Raw genomic sequence first — 16,284 nt, 5'->3', positions numbered from 1 at the left:
ATAGCGACCGCATGGACAAATTTGTAACCAGAAAACCACGGAAGGGAGACGCTGATCTACACACGTCATCAGAATGTGATTTTGATTGTGAAGTGCAACCACCAGAAAAGGTTGGCACAACATCGAGTTCGACTAGCACAAGTCAACCAAGAAAAAGACACGGACCATGTGAATTTGATTGTGCAGTAAGATCACCAGAAAAGATTGCAGAAACATTGAGTAGTAGCACGAATAACAAGCCGAACTACAAGAGGAATTTAACCTATGACGCTTCATGGAAGAAGAAACACTCTTGGATGAACTATGATTCAACTTCGAAGTGTATGGTATGTACCGTTTGCAAGGTCTATGGGAAAGTACCTGTACAAGCTAAAGGTGCATGGGTAAAACGTCCTGTAAGCAACTGGGTGAAGGCTACAACCCTGTTGGCAAATCATCAGAAAAGTGAATGGCATTCTAACTCCAGCATGGAGAAGGGCATTTTCTCAGTCTGCAGAACTGATTGTAACAGCCAGCGAGGAAGAAAAGAAAGAAAACCAGAAAATGATGAAGAAGCTCATCCAATCACTGTATTTCCTGGTAAAACATCTCATTCCCCACACCACTACATTTGAAAGTCTCGTTCAGGGCTCGAAATTGCGACCAATACGGTCGCATTTGCGACTAAATTTTTCCCTTTGCGACTAAAATATCTGGAGAAGTCGCAAATTTGCGACTTGTTATCACCTTCGTTCTTTCGAAACAAAAGGGTTAGCAGTTGCCACTTTGCTGCTACTTTTGCTAAAATAAACAAATAAATAAATAAATGACAAAATTATTTTGTTTCTCGTTGTGAATTTTCTCTGAAGGTAGCGTAATTGTATGGTAATTTAGCTGCGATGTTACGTGCTCAGCTCCATTCCTTCGATCATTCGCCATTTTCAGCAGTTTCTTTACACACAAGTACTACGGGCTCATATTTTTCTGCTAAACCGCTGACAACACAATGCAGCGCGGCGATTTTGCGACTAAAATTTGCGAAATTGCGACTAAATTTTGGTATCTTATCGCAAAATTCGACTGGATTTTTTCGTTAATTTCGAGCCCTGTCGTTACCTAGCAGATCGAGAATGGGGATATCACGTTGAAAGCACATAGAGAAACATGCCCACGTAATGCAGCCTACGGGTCATATTCCACAATAGTAGAACTTCTTGCAAGCATCAGCAAGACTCTGGAAAACAGCCTCCTTGACAGTTTGATAATGGTAGACGAAAGCACTGATGTAGCCTCGAAGGAAGAACTGTTAGTGTGTGAACGTTGGCTACATCACAACAAGCCAGTGGAACACTTTCTTGGTGTCATACAAGCTAACGAAACTAATGCTGAAGCTATCGCTGGTTATTTCTGATTTTCTAAAATCCAGGAGCATCACATTTGAGAAAATGCGTGCTCTTGGTTTTGATGGTGCTACCACCATGTCGGGCAACAGGACTGGTGTTCAGACACTCCTGAGGTTGCATGCACCAAGCGCTATTTACGTACATGTACACTGTCATTGCCATCTACTGCAACTGGCTGCTCTAAATGCTGTGGGAGAACATGCAGAGGTAAAGCGAGTCTTAGGTACACTATTAACAATTTGGAAAGCACTTTACTATTCACCCAAGAAAGCAGAAAAACTAAAGGAGATTCAGGCTGAGCTTCAGTTTCCTGAAGTCAAGATGCAGAAAAAAGGGCCGTGCCTACTGTACGACTAAGTTTGCCAGCAATGGTGAGTACTTTCGAAGAGATTTATGATGAGGCAGGTGACGCAGAAGCAAATGGGATTGCTATTCTCTTGACCAAATACAAGACCGTGGCTTGTATCTACATGCTCTGTGATGTACTGCATACTGTCGCGGCACTGCAAGCAAGTCTACAGGGCAAGGACATTGATCTCGCCAGCTTACCAGCAATGGTTGAGAGCACTACTAAACGGTTAATGGAGTTGAAGGAGAACGTAAATACCTGCACGTGGTTCAAGAATCATTCTTCAGTGTTCACTGATGATGTGCAACTTGGAGCAAAGAAATTGTGGTCACAAAGGAAGAAAAGAACTTGTTTCTTCACATGGTCTATCGTCCGTACGTGCAAAGTGTTGTTGACCACATTAATAGAAGGATGGAGTCTACAGCTGTTATCTCTGCTATGTCTATTTTTGATCCACGACATCTCCCAACTGAAGATAAATTGGCAGACTATGGCATAGAAAAGATACGAACCCTAATCAATTTCTACAGTGTTGCACAAGGGATCCAATTTCAGGGAGAAATAAGCATCTCACAACCTGACGTTAACGCTGTGTATACGGGATCAGGATGGAAGCTGTTTTGCTGAGTCATTTTTGTGAGGTACAAAGACAGCACCTTACAGCAAGTGCTCTCGACATTGACAGACAGTGGTAACTCTGACATTGCCACTGCTTTTCCAAACTTGCCAAAGGTAGCTGCGATTGTAAATGTATTACCGCCGACAAAAGCCACTGTTGAGCGTTCCTTCAGTGCCAGGAAGCTAATTAAAACAAGGTTCCAGTGTAGGCTCGGTCCCGATGCACTTGAACACACCATGTGCATTTGCATCCAAGGACCTGACCAGTTGTCAGATGATGTCCTGGAGTCAGTGGTTGATCATTACAAAAGTGCAAAGAAGCACAAACTGGCTTTGTAATTCAATTCAATTTCAATTCAACTTTTTAGAGAAGGAAAGTACATTTAGATCCTCAAGTTTATCAGGGAGATTTTCCAAAGATCAATTGCCATGATTTGTTTACCAGTATTTGTTTTCACACTCGATTGAGAATAACGAATGAATGAGTTTGTTTGTGTCATGAAAGGTTCAGCATTGCTGCTAATTGGGGACACCTAAAATAAGTTACAATCATCAAGAGCATGTACAGTAGCGTGCAAAAGTTGACAGTCCCTCGAAACTTGATCTGAAAACATCACAGATCAAGGCTCGATTAGAGTTTCGAGATGTTTGAGGGCTTTCGAGAAATTTTCGAGACCCTCGAGTAGAGGAAACAAAGGAGTTTTAGAGTGATTAATCTCTTTTTGGCGTTCGTTTTTTAAAGTCGCATAGTTAAAAATTAGTCAAGTTGAACACAGATGACATTTGCACCCACTGCCCTCATCAATTAAAATCCCTGTTTCTAATGTAATTTTAAAGTCTTTAAACCAACTGATTTCATGTGATTGGGTATCCTGGCCCACAATTTTGCACTGGTATATGTTTTCCATAAGTCACTAAATCTTCCTAACATGAAGTCTCTTTCCATTTTTTAAAGGAATACAGTTTTTTAATCATGTAAATCAATGTCGGGCTACAAATAAAGGTTGTGCGTTGTGTGTGTGTAGATTGATGTTCCTTTGCTGCCTTAAAAAGATCGGTAATATATTGTGGGCATAAGATATATGTATATTTTTTAATAATAATTTTATTTTTTAAATATGCACACTTACACCATAAAACATTGCAAACTACAGTAAACGATACCATGAGCATTGCAATACGAACGTGACATGAATTACACTAATTGCATTAAAATTACGTTTTCTAACATGAAAAAAAAAAAGAGATAAATAATAATTGATAAAATAAATAAATGAAATACGACTTCTAGCACTTCTAAAAACCATCTCTTTCCTTTAGGGTTACATTTATAATGATAGTTTTAAAATAGAGGAATCAATATTTAAAAATTCAATGTTAAGGTTAAGGGTTTAGGAGACTCGTTGCAGCGGGGAGAGAAGTGGCTTCCATTTCTTTGAATTTCTTATTGTGTTGTTTTCCAATTGGTGCATCTGTTTCAGGGAAAGCAAGAAGTTGTTTTGGGTTGGGGATCGTTCTTTCGAATGGCAAATCCAAATGTAGTGCTTAGCCATTAGGCAAAAAAAATTAATTTGGAGTTTAAAATTGGAGTCGTCTGGCTTCAGGCCTAGGGCCGTTTCCATTCCTAAGTGGTTCTCTTTTGAAAGCACGTGGCACGCCTGCAGCCATATAGAGGGGTCATTCCAAAAAATTCTACTGTTTTCACATCCCCAGAATAAATGTAACAGATCTTCTTTTTTATCATGGCAGAAGGTGCATGTTCCGTCCTCTCTAATTCCTATTTTTGCAAAAAATTATTGGTCGCTAGCCGTCTATGTAAAAATCTGAAATTGAAGTCAATTAATTTGGAACTCTTTGTACACGCAGCAGACAATAGGTAGGCTTTTCTCCAGTCAATTTTTACCTTGGCTGTGGACCCGATATCTTTCTGCCACCTCTCTTGAGATAATAGCGGTGGTTCCGCTTGGTCAGAAATTAATTTCTTGTAAACTATTCTCGATGGTTTTTGGTGCTTTAGGAACGTGTTCATGAAATTGTCATACTTCAGCTGAGACCTCGGAATCTGTTGCTGTAAAGGTTTAACAGCAGAGATTATGCCAAAAAAAGTTAGTGGTCTGACTTTGAGTTGATATTTATTTTGAAAGCTGGCAAGGGAAAGAAAGTTGTTAGAATCATCCATTGAATGTTTTACTTCTGTTATAACTTTGGAAAGCCAATCTTTGCATAGTACTGGTGCATTGTTTATCCTTATTAATGAATTTTGCCACAGAGGTAGAGCTAGAAAGTGATCTTTGGACACTATTCCTTTCTCAAAGAAGGTCTCAGACCATATTTCTATAACTTCTTTAACAAATGGGTCTTCTATGTTTAGATTACCGATGTCTTTTTTGTTTAGGTTCCCTTTAAAGACCGCGTTGCCTCCTCCATATGTTGCGAGTTCTAGATAAAAAAAAACCTTTCCATTTGCTGCAGTTTTCTGTGTTCCGGTATTTTTTAATCCAGGTAGCTTTAAGGGATTTGTTAAAAGTTGTAATATCGATCATTTTGAGTCCACCTTCAAAATAATCATTGATCATAACCTTGCGTTTAATTTTATCACCTTTATCATTCCATAAGAATTTAAAAAACATCCTATTAATCTCTTTAATTGCATGGTGCTTAGTTTGCAATGATGTGAGTACGTATACAAGTTGCGATGCTACTAGGCTCTTCAGAACAACAATTTTCCCTATTAAGCTAAGTCTCCGAAATTTCCAGCATCCTAAGATAGATTTAACTTTTTAAAGATATTGCCGAACCAAACGGTGGGCATAAGATATTCTTAACTCTGAGCATTTAAATGGCTATATCCTGGAGTAAAATAATATAAAGTAATAAAGGTTTGATGGTCACAAACACAAAATGAAAGCTGTACAGCAAGGTAATACAGAGAAAAATCAAACACCACTTCCAAACGAGATAGCACATAAGACAAACTGTGAGTCCCAGTAAAAACAATGGAACTCAAAAAAGGAGATCAGCAAAGGCAACCATACGAAAAACCTTGAACTCCTGCTGCTCCAAGGGACGTGAAGAAAGTAAAGGCAATGCAAGTGGCTTCCAAATTCAGCATACTCCTGTTTTTGCATTTCTGCTGCAATGCAAAGAGCATCAAGGGTATCTAAGCTCAGAGACATCCATGGTACACCAGAACTAGAGATCGTTTGTGCCCACAACAATAGCTTATGGATGCTGAAAACAGTCTTGCTGTAACCTCTGTAAAGTGTAATCTGTAAATATTTTGTAAGAAGAACTGCAAAGAGTACCATACTCGCCCCTGTTCCCTTAAACGTACATCAGGAGTGCATTTTCCTGGTATTTCCTTCTATTATCTTGAGTATGCAACGGTAAAAGATATTAAGACTACCACGTGTTAAAATTACCAGGAAGGCTTTCTTACGATAACGATTTTCATAGGAAGGCTGCTTGCAATGTCTCTCTTTTTATTAAGCTTATGTTTATAAAAATTGGCGTATTCAGAAGGGCTGCAACTTTTCATTAACTCCATCTTACGAATTTCTGCAACAAAACTGGTATCCACATCACTCTTGCTATTAAAGCTGATACACAAATTTTCTCTTTCGCCACAATACGATCTAGATGATCAAGGAGGTAGGTAATAGCAGGAATTATTTAAAGTTCTATCATACAATTAACGTACACAAAGTCCCAAGTGTTTTGACTCGTCTTCGTAAACCAACACCGAAATCGATCGATGTAAAGGTACATATTCTTCATGTTCAGAAGAGGTCCACAGTAAACATTTCAATCTTTTCTTCCCGAACAAAAAAAGCAGGTTCAGCATCTCGAATTTTCTGACATTCAAGCAAAAAACGTTTGCCATCCAAACCCCCCCTGCTAATCACAGGTGCAGAAGTTGGTCACAATCAGCCATCATTTTGAACTTGCCTATTTTGGACAGGCGTCCTCGGGGAATTCCCGATCCGCTTGACCAGTGACGTCATGTTTGATTCACGAGAGGGCAAATGGGAACGAGGCTGCTCTATTATCAATTTTCGAATGCCCTCAGATCCATCATCCACATCCTTGACGATTCTATCGTTGCCCAACCTCCTCCTCGACACCCTTCACTGTCAACATCCAGGCCCCTCTCGCAGAAGATAGGTTACTCAAGGCCAGGGCTATGCATTTTAGCTAGTCCACAAAACAAATCTGTTTTCTGAGGGATCTACAGTCTCACTGAGAACTTACAGTTTGGCTGTCAGGTCATTTCCCCTGGGTTGCCTCTTCATGCATTACATTATTGATATTCACAGAGCCCTATCCAACCTAGGCAGGTAATTTGTCTCAACCATGAGTTCAGAAAAGACATTACCATATGGCAACTGTTCCTTGACTACTGGAACGGGATTAGCCTTCTCCTTTTTTACACTGAACCTCCCCCACAAATTCATATACAATTATACAGATCCAGCGGGTGAGGTTGGTTACAAGGCTTTTTTTCAACAACCAGTGGTTACAGGGTAGATGGCTCCCCGAACACCAACCAAACCCTACTGCGAGCTGAAAAACATACTCTTATCAATTACCATAAGTGGAATGCTGCCGACAGGTAAGGAAATGTAACACATGATGCTCTTGTTAGTTGCAAGTAGTTTTTGTGATTAGTGAAAAAAATTGAGTAGGTATGGAATTGTGTGCATGCTGTAGTTTGTGAACTTCTCTTAGGTTCGCTTGTTTTTACTATGAGTAGATCCTCCTTGGAGAAGCTTTGTTTCAAACAGGTTGATCCAGTTGATAAAAGAATGACACAGCCAGTTGATAAAAGAATGACACAGCAAGGAAAAGATTGTTGATGCTATCGGTTAAGGCAGATTGATTGTAAAATTTTGTAATTGTGACAGAAGAACATTGAAATTGTTCAGAGTAATATTAACTGGAACTGTTTACAATTAACTGGATATTATATGTGATAGGAAAATGCAAAATAGTTAGATCTTCGATGTATGTCGTTATATTGATTTCGTATTGTTACTGTAAAAGTCCATGTATAAGCCACACCTTTTTCCCCAAAAGTCAAATAAAAAAATTGGGCGTGAAGCTTAACTACGGAAACATCTGAGGATGGAGTTTTTGAAGGCCTATTTTGATATTTATAAAAACTTCTCAAGATGTCACTGAATAAGGATGTAACAAACTGAAAGCATGCTGTTGTTGTTCACTGCCTTTTTCATGAGTGGTGGCTCCTAAAGGAGCCATTTGAATCTTGAAGTGTTCATTTGCGATTCTCGTTCTCCAAGAGTTCTTTCAAGTGATTAATTTTCACTTTACTCAAACAACTGATCAACCTACAAGGAATCTCCATTCGTCCACAAAGTTGTTTGCTATGACCCCTGAGGCCAGTCACTTCAACGCATCCTTACACTACATGCGAAAAAATACCAAGATATTCCAGAGTACTCGCAAGGCAAATGGTCGACCTTTTCATTGTGGTGCCTAGACTCCACTCCAAATTTCAAAGCTTGGCTACTTAGCACTCGTGCATATCGTTTCAATCGCCTTCATGGAGCATTTCAAAGTGATAACCGATCTTGAAAAAGTCACACTGAGAGAGCGTCTCAAGTTTGTTATGGTAAACTCACAGGAAAAAGGTATGATGAGTGAAATTTTGCTATCTAAAGACTGATATTATATGAAAATTCGTAACAACCACTGTGTCAGTGTTTTGAAACCGTACTTGTTTGTTTACAAATAGAACTTCATTGTAACTTCAAAGTTACAGCAGTAGTCTCTATTTTGTATTATTTTCGAAATTCAAGCTTCCAAAGTGGGGGTGCAGCTTATCTACGGGTGCGACTTATACATGCACTTTTACAGTTTTTTGCAATGAATGGAATACATCATTATTCTCAGTGCAATATCCCTCACAAAAACGTCTTAGTGGTACTAAGTCAAACCATTCACTGCATAGTATCACAATATTTACAGACCAAGACAGACTTCATTGATAGCACTTGATTTTCCCAACTGCAAGTTATTAACAAAACAAATACATGATATAGCGATCTAACTAGAACGATTCACCAATAAGCTCGTAAAAGCACATTGCCTTCCTCTTGACATGTCACCAAAACGTTTGTGACCCTGGTGAATACCTCCCTCCACAATTGAACAATCTTATATTTGACACAGCAACCGAAGCAGGAAATAAAAACAGTTTAACTCACAGATCGTTTCTTTGACACCAGCACCTAGCAGCATTGTATGGTAGAACAGACCACATGCCATGCATAACAATGCTGCCCTTGATCAGCAACACTCCCAGTTTTGCTGGGACACCCCCGGTTTGCGCTCTTTTCTCACAGTCTCCCAACGAAGACCTGAAATCTCCCGTTTTTTCTAAGAGAACCCTCGCTGATTTTAATTGTGAAGTTAAGCTTTTATTAAAGGTTTCTTTCATACAACAAAATCTGCAGCACACGGAACATTCTCCACTTTGGCTTCCATTGGGTCGTTCTCATCTAACCGGAGTCTGGGTACAAGTCTAGCTGGCTGTGCCTTCCTGACATGCTTTCCTAGGTAAGAGAATTTCACAAGCAATGGAGTGTTTTCACCAGTGCTGGTAAGACTAAAAAGTATGATAGATCAGCAAAATACAGAGTGAAATATAATCCAGCTTGGGCAAAGAACTATCCTGTGAAAGCTGTGACCAACCATCGCTGCAACTTTTACCGCATCCTGTGTGGCAGAGCTACATTGTATTTTCTGTGGTCATCAAGTACTGAAGGATGTAGAAGTTCACTGTCAACGTGAATCACACAAGAAGAGAGTTGAATCTGCCCAAAAAAAACCCACTCAGTTGCACAACTGCTTGCTGGACCTAGTGATTCTACAAGAAGGAATGTTACCAAAGCCGAGGTAATGGTCGCCAAGTTTCCAGTACAACACAATCTTTCATGATTCAGCAGTGGAAAGAATGAACCCTGTTACCATCGGCACATTTGATGTGAACCGATCCAAACAAGTCACAAGTCATTTTTATGACAAGTGTACCACAAGTGGAGAAGACTGTTGAAAAGCTGCTGGTATTTTTAATGTCATGCATGAAAAATTCCAAAATGATTCAGTGCCATGGATGAATTCTGTAAGCCTCAAAGTGGACAACACAAACTCAATGATTGGTTGTAATAACTCAATAGCCTCACACTGCAAGGCAAGAAACCCAAACAATCTCGTTGCTGGATGCCTGTGCCATTTGGGTCACATTGCAGCTACTGAGGGAAATTATGCCTTCAGTGAAGGCACTGGCCCAAATGTGGAAAATGTTTTGATTGACTTTTTTAACTGGTTTGACAAAAGCTCCAAGGGAAAGGGAAAACTATTGGAATATTTTGAATTCTGTGACCAGGAGTACCGAAAAATTCTGAAGCATGCTCCACTCTTCGGAGCATTGCATTAAAGAAATTTCCAAGCCTCAAGTCGTATTTTTTAAGAAAGTTTTGCTTTAGAGACATTTCAAAGACTGAAGGCTGCATTTTTAAATCCCCTTTTGGAAGTTGTCCTACTTTTCCATAGTGCATCTATTCAGTTAATTACAGAATTCAACAAGTTTCTGCGAGAGGTAAACCAAAAATTCATGTTTTGCAAGGGGCTATGCTTTCTCTGGCAAGGAAGATTGCAAATCGTATTATTAAGGCCCCATTCCTTAAAGATTCAGAAACTGATAATATCAACTTGGATGATTACAAAATATTCAGGCAAAACCAGACCATCTTCCTTGGAGATGTGATAAAGCCTACACTTGACAGACTCTAGAATGAAGGAGACTTTTCGGTGAGTTCTCAAATTTCATCCACCAAATGATGAGTTGATCAGAAATGCAGTTTGGGTTGATGTCCCTCAGCAGCTAGAAGCACAGTGGGATGGTGTAGTATTTCTATGATAGATACAACACTCTTTTTACTTGAGTTTCAATTGATACATTGTATGAAGAGTTTTGCGACTATCAATTGCTCGGTGATTTTGAAATAGGTCAGGGTTCATGGCAAGATGCTAAAGTAGTGGATTCAGTAGAGGAAGGTGGAAGTGTGGTGTGCCATTATCGTGCTGATGTTTTATGGTGGCACATTGGACAAATGCAGCAACCTGAAACCCCTATTCCGAGGTTCAGAAATCTGTCCAAGGTAGCCCACACAGCAATGCTGAAGAGGAAAGTCTTTTCAGTGTAGTACGCCAAAATAAAACTGACAGCCATTGTTCTTTAAACAGTGATAGGACACTGTCAAACATTTTGGTCATGAAGCTAGCCAATTCTCCGACAATCACGCCATGCTACAACTGTACAAATGGAAACCTGACAGTGAACTTTTACAGTCATTGAAGAAGGCAACTACCATTTATAACAGTGACCATTAAAGAAAGAGGATTTACGGGTAACTTCTGAGTTTTAACAGTTGTACAGCAGTGCTATGAATAGATTGAATAATAAAGCCAGATGACGTTTTTGCAAAATCTCCTGTTTTTTTGCTCAATCTCAAGGTTTTTTTTAGCCCACCTCCAGTTTTCTCACTCTTGGGTGTTGGCAGGTCTGCTTGATACTGTGGGCACAAGGCACACATCAAGATATCTGTGCATCTGAAATGAACATGATTAGAATGGCTTCAATCCAGTCACAAAGAATTATCAGTGTGACAAGCATGATGATTTTTTAACCTGAACACCAATGCAAGAATGAAACAATGACAAAACATTTGGGTGGACAAACAAAAGAGTATTATGGTATTTTCCACCTTAGCCAATTACTGTAAAAATCTTGACAGTCACGTGCTAGGCAACAAGAATTGTGCAAAGCTTATTGTTTATGCTTGGAGGCACAGTGGCCTCATGGTTAGTGTGCTCGACTCTGGATCGAGTGGTCCGGGTTCGGGGCCTGGCTGGGGACATTGTGTTGTGTTCTTGTGCAAGACACTTTTATACTCTCATGGTGCCTCTCTCCACCCAAGGCCCGGTTGTTCGAAAGCCGATTAACTTAATCCAGGATTAGCGTAAACTTTTGTTTCAGGTTTTCAACTTTTTGGTGAAAGTTTCTTTTGCTTATTTCTGCTTTTCAAGATTGACTTCTTCTAATGTAAAGTTTTGCCGAATATCAGCGTTGAACAGCATTTAGGAGTAGAGAAATAAACTCCTTGGTTAATTTTTAATATGGGATTGGCGTTGATCGGCTTTTGAACAACCGGGCCCAGGTGTATAAATGGGTACCGGCGAAATGCTGGGGGTAACCCTGCGATGGACTAGCATCCCATCCAGGGGGCAGTAGAAATACTCCTAGTCGCTTCAGAAGTTTACATTGCACTGGAAAACCAAGATACACATAAAAAAGAAAAAGAAAACAAATACAACTAATAATCTGACATGCAACCTAAAACAGGATGTAATAGGCAGCTAATCACATACTGACATGTAAGAGAACTGAGTGATTAATCAAGGGCAAATAAAGTAAATTGAATCATGTAGATTTCTCAACCTTGTATTTAAAATAAATCTTATTAACAAATTCAGACAAAATAATCGAGCTCTCTTTTAGCTTGTTTGAATAGATGTAATACATCGTGTATAAAAGAGTATACTTAAACTTTCTCACAGCCCCATGCCCAGCAAGGCTTTGCTTGAACAAGCCACACACTATTTCCTTAGGTTCTGGATTGAAACTAGTATTGTTTGTGGCATTAAACCACCCCACCACTTGACGAGTAAAAGACGAGGTGAATTGGCAGTCAATGGAACCCTAGTCGCTTCATGCTAATGAACTGGAGATAAGTGCCGGCCTAATGGACCTTCTGGCTCGTAAGCAGAGACTTTACTTATTGCTTATGCTAGTTGAAGTGGAAATAAATGTTTTGACGAATTAACTGACGATTAATATTCCACATACCGTATTTACCCATGTATAAGTCGACCCCCCATTTTTGATGGCAAAAAGGCAATTTCTCAATTTCTTTGTTAAATGTTCATGGGACAATAATCTTGTATTCTTCGATTTCTGGAAATGTGGATACACAAAAAAATCAGGGCCTCAAGCGCTTAATGGTTTTGTGGTTCAGCAGTTGTTGGTTCTGGAATTGCTTACATTCATTTTTAAGTCTTTTGTCATTCATTTTGAAGTCTTCTATCGGCTTTTGTCCACTGCGATCGTTATGCCCAAGACAACATTATGATGTTCATTTTGAATAAATTACTTAGCTGGAACTTAGCTCAAAATCTTTGACCTATGTATAAGTCGAGGGCGATTTTTGGAGCTTCTTTTGAGGCCATAAAAGGTCGACTTATACACGGGTAAATGCGGTACTTTTTCTAAAATAAATACCGTATTTACCCGTGTATAAGTCGATCCCATGTATAAGTCGACCCCCATTTTTGATGGCAAAAAAAGCAATTTCTTAATTTCTTTGTTAAATGTTCATGGGATACTAATATTGCATTCTTCGATTTCTGGAACTGTGGATTAAAAAAAAGTTAAGGGCCTCAAGCGCTTAATAGTTTTGTGGTTCAGCGGTTGTTGTATGTGCGGGCATTTTGTCCTTGAATTTCCAAAAAGTTCTCGGAAAATCGAACATGTAAACCTCAAACTAACCTGATCTGTTGTTCAAGGATAAAGGGCTTTTGAGGATAAGCACAACATCACAGAAGCAGGAGTCAATCTTTGAAAATAACTTCAAAAACGATGCGAAATGTGCAAGGTTTATTGGTGCTTGACTTACAATTTCTCACATGCCAAACGAAACAAAACTCATAAACCAAACAATACAAAGTTTGCAAAAGCATTTAAATCATCCAGGTTTGTATAAAGAATAAAAAACAATCATTACCAACCAGCATTTTCAGGCAACACGAGTGACGATCATGCTTGCACGCAAACACGAGCTATTGTGCCAGGTTACTAAGCCGTTGAAGGATCGCATTTTATTTGAAGAAACAAGAATGTTTTTTAGAGCTTTCCGCCTTTGGAAAACGAAAATTTCCAGTGTCTATTTCATATTTGTGCTTCTGATTACCTTCAACATTTAAAGTAAAACAAATCCTTTTTCATTTCAACTGGAATTGCTTTTACATTCATTTTGAAGTCTTTTGTCCACTGCGTTCGTTATGCCCAAAGACCACATTATGATGTTAATTTTGAATAAATTATTTAGCTGGAACTTGGCTCGAAATCTTTGACCCATGTACAAGTCGAGGGTGATTTTTGGAGCTTCTTTTTGAGGCCATAAAAGGTCGACTTATACACGGGTAAATACGGTACTCGAGATTTTCAAATCTACACTACTTAAATTTTCGAACATTCACGACAAAGTCTTCTGAACATTTATGAGGTAAGTCCGCAAAAACCCCCAGAGAATTCTAAGTTGAGAAATGCAAATAAGTTACGCCAAAAAAATTGCGACCTTTCAACTTTTTGTGAGAAATTGTTCTGTATGCTTGTGATCCGCAGGCATGTAACAACACTTTGCGTCTTGATAATTAAGTGTAATAAAGAATGATGTCGTTATAATAATAATAATAATAATAATAATGATAATAATAATAATTATAATCAACTTTATTTATAGAGGGTAACACACAACAGTAATCACTGAAAAACTAGTGGCCCTCTTGAATCCATCTTCTGAACTGAAGAAAACATTTTCACTTTGAATGACATTGAATTCATATTCTTTCCACATTAGTGCTGCTGACAGGATTCAACACTAAGTTCATTCAAGATCATTCAAGCATTCAAATGATTCTCAGTGTCCTTACTATCTTAGCAAACGGTAAGCTAACCTTTTCACTCAAGATTTATTGACTTTTATCATTTCCAAAAAAATTTAGTCTTCACAATAACACAACACAATAGCCAAGCTCTCATTAATACCAATCAATACTAATCTGAGTTTTGCATGTGATTTCTTGAACCCTTATCCCTAAGCTGCACTGTAAATAAGCTGCACTATTTCAGCCTTGGTACTTATTTGAGAATGGTTGGGTTTCATAAATTGTTCTGGTGACAATCCCTTTTCTCAGATTTTTTTGAACTTATGCACCTATCAATGTTAAGCCGCTGGGGGGCGGGGGGGAGGCCGGGCAGGGGAGGGGGATTTGACATTACAAGTCTGCCCGTGGTAGGGACTTTCGATCATTCGTTGAGTTCCGGGGGTCGGACTTTTAACTTTAGCCGTTAGAAGAGTGGGGTCCACTGACGCCATCTTGGCTGCTCGCCACCTAGAATGACCGAGAAAGACCGAAAAATAGTACCGGCATTTTGGAATTACCCAGAAGTAATTAGAAGCAAACAGATTCTCTGAGATTACCGATGAACTCCATAGACTGAAACTCTAAAGCCTTTTATGAGGCAGTCATCTATATTCACCTTGTGTGCAGTGAATTTTGTTTCCAAGCAAGCTTATATAATACTAAAAACGAGACCGAAATACTGAATTCCTACCGAAGTCCTCTTATGGGGCTTTTTTCAATATTGCCCTCTTTTATATGAAGTTTAATATTTTATTTCCGTTGTTCCTGTTTACAATTTAAGTAATTAACAGGTCATATTCTTTTTTCCGTCACAAAGTATGTGGTTCTATTTTTAGTCAGTCCTTTAGGGCATAGTTTCAAGTTTAAAAGCGGAAACGTTTTAGAAACCGAGTTTTTAGCTGTAATATTTGCTGCCTTAGTGATTAAATATAGATAATGGCTATGAGCTATAAAAAGATGGCAATTAAGGTAAACAAAAGTAGCATAACAGTTCATGAAAAGATACCAGAATAATTCAATTTCCCTGTTGTATTGCCTTGTTTAGTAGTATCAGTTGAGACAGTCCTCAAAATTTTAAAGTCATTGCTTTGTTACCTTTTAAAAAATAAAATATATAATTTCTGTCCCTATTTCTGCTGTTCTTTTCTACCTATGCATTTTTGGGAGGAAGCTGGCACTGGGGAATTTGCAGTCTTTTGACCAACAATAATGCCCCTGGGGTGAGGAATTTGCACTTTTTTGACCCAGGATGACTTCCCTGGGGCCGGGCATTCGAACAGAAAAACTGATCTGAGTTCAAATCCCCCACCTATGCCCAGCCTCCCCCTCCAGCAGCTTAACATTGATAGGTGCATTATTAGAACTCTAGTAAGATCCTTTGGTACTTAATATACACAAAACTGAGGGTCTCACCTTATTTTGGAGTATCAATTCTAGTCACAACCATCTCACTATGGGTTATATGTCCGATCTGCTCGAATATCCAAACTTTCAAGGTTTGTTTACATCAAAAGTCACGTGATACAGTAAACTCCTGCATATCAGAACAAGTGGATTATGAACATTAGGCTGAAATTTGGCCAATAAAGCACCATATAAATACCGGTAAAAACAAATTCAGCCTGATAAATAAAACATGTCCTTAATACAAAGGGAAAGGGTATTAGGATAAGGAAACAATACAGCACAGTAACTTATATCAAAGTACTATGGTGTTCAGGACCATTACAATTAACTATAAAATCTGTTACAAAACAGCGTTGTATGTTGGTTAAACGTCTAGTAATATATAATTTGCAGTATTTCTGAAACCAATTTTAAGAACATTTTAAGAACACTTTCAGGCTCATTTCTCACTAGGCTCCCCTCAATAAGAACACGATCAGCTGAAAGCTGACGATCAAATGTGAATGGACTTTCGCTAAAATGTTTTAGCATTTAAATAGCAGCCAATACGCTGAAAGAAACAAGAATACTGATAAAAAAAATTATTGCAGTGCCGGTGGCTGGCCTGGGGTTTTTCTCTCCAAATCAAAGATGATTTTCACTGGGATGCTCATTTAGAAGTTCGTCCGACGTCGACACGTGTCGACTTGTCAAGCTTATGACTTGTTATAATACCCGTTTAGAACAAATGATTGTGTCTGA

At 38.8% G+C, this 16,284-nt stretch overlaps 1 protein-coding gene across 1 annotated transcript; it reads left to right on the top strand.

Annotated features, from left to right (window-relative positions):
* Nucleotides 1–11: 11 nt before the first annotated feature.
* Nucleotides 12–1,739, top strand: LOC138012419 (uncharacterized). The gene is made up of 3 exons (XM_068859184.1): nt 12–569; nt 1,103–1,284; nt 1,406–1,739. The coding sequence occupies exons 1-3, from the start codon at nt 12–14 to the stop codon at nt 1,737–1,739; spliced, it is 1,074 nt and encodes a 357-aa protein (XP_068715285.1).
* The last annotated feature ends 14,545 nt before the right edge of the window (nt 1,740–16,284 follow it).

Source organism: Montipora foliosa, chromosome 1 (assembly GCF_036669935.1).
Source record: "Montipora foliosa isolate CH-2021 chromosome 1, ASM3666993v2, whole genome shotgun sequence".
Classification (NCBI taxonomy): domain Eukaryota; kingdom Metazoa; phylum Cnidaria; class Anthozoa; order Scleractinia; family Acroporidae; genus Montipora; species Montipora foliosa.
The sequence above is the reverse complement of the archived record's forward strand: the minus strand, read 5'-3'. Positions and strand labels throughout refer to the sequence as shown.

What these genes read in the sequence shown, in the direction of transcription:
- LOC138012419 (XM_068859184.1), top strand. Translation starts at nt 12, where the DNA reads ATGGACAAATTTGTAACCAGAAAACCACGGAAGGGAGACGCTGATCTA. An exon ending in AAGAAGCTCATCCAATCACT is followed by an intron (nt 570 to 1,102) that starts GTATTTCCTGGT and finishes GTTACCTAGCAG; the next exon opens with ATCGAGAATGGGGATATCAC. An exon ending in GTAGCCTCGAAGGAAGAACT is followed by an intron (nt 1,285 to 1,405) that starts GTTAGTGTGTGA and finishes TCTAAAATCCAG; the next exon opens with GAGCATCACATTTGAGAAAA.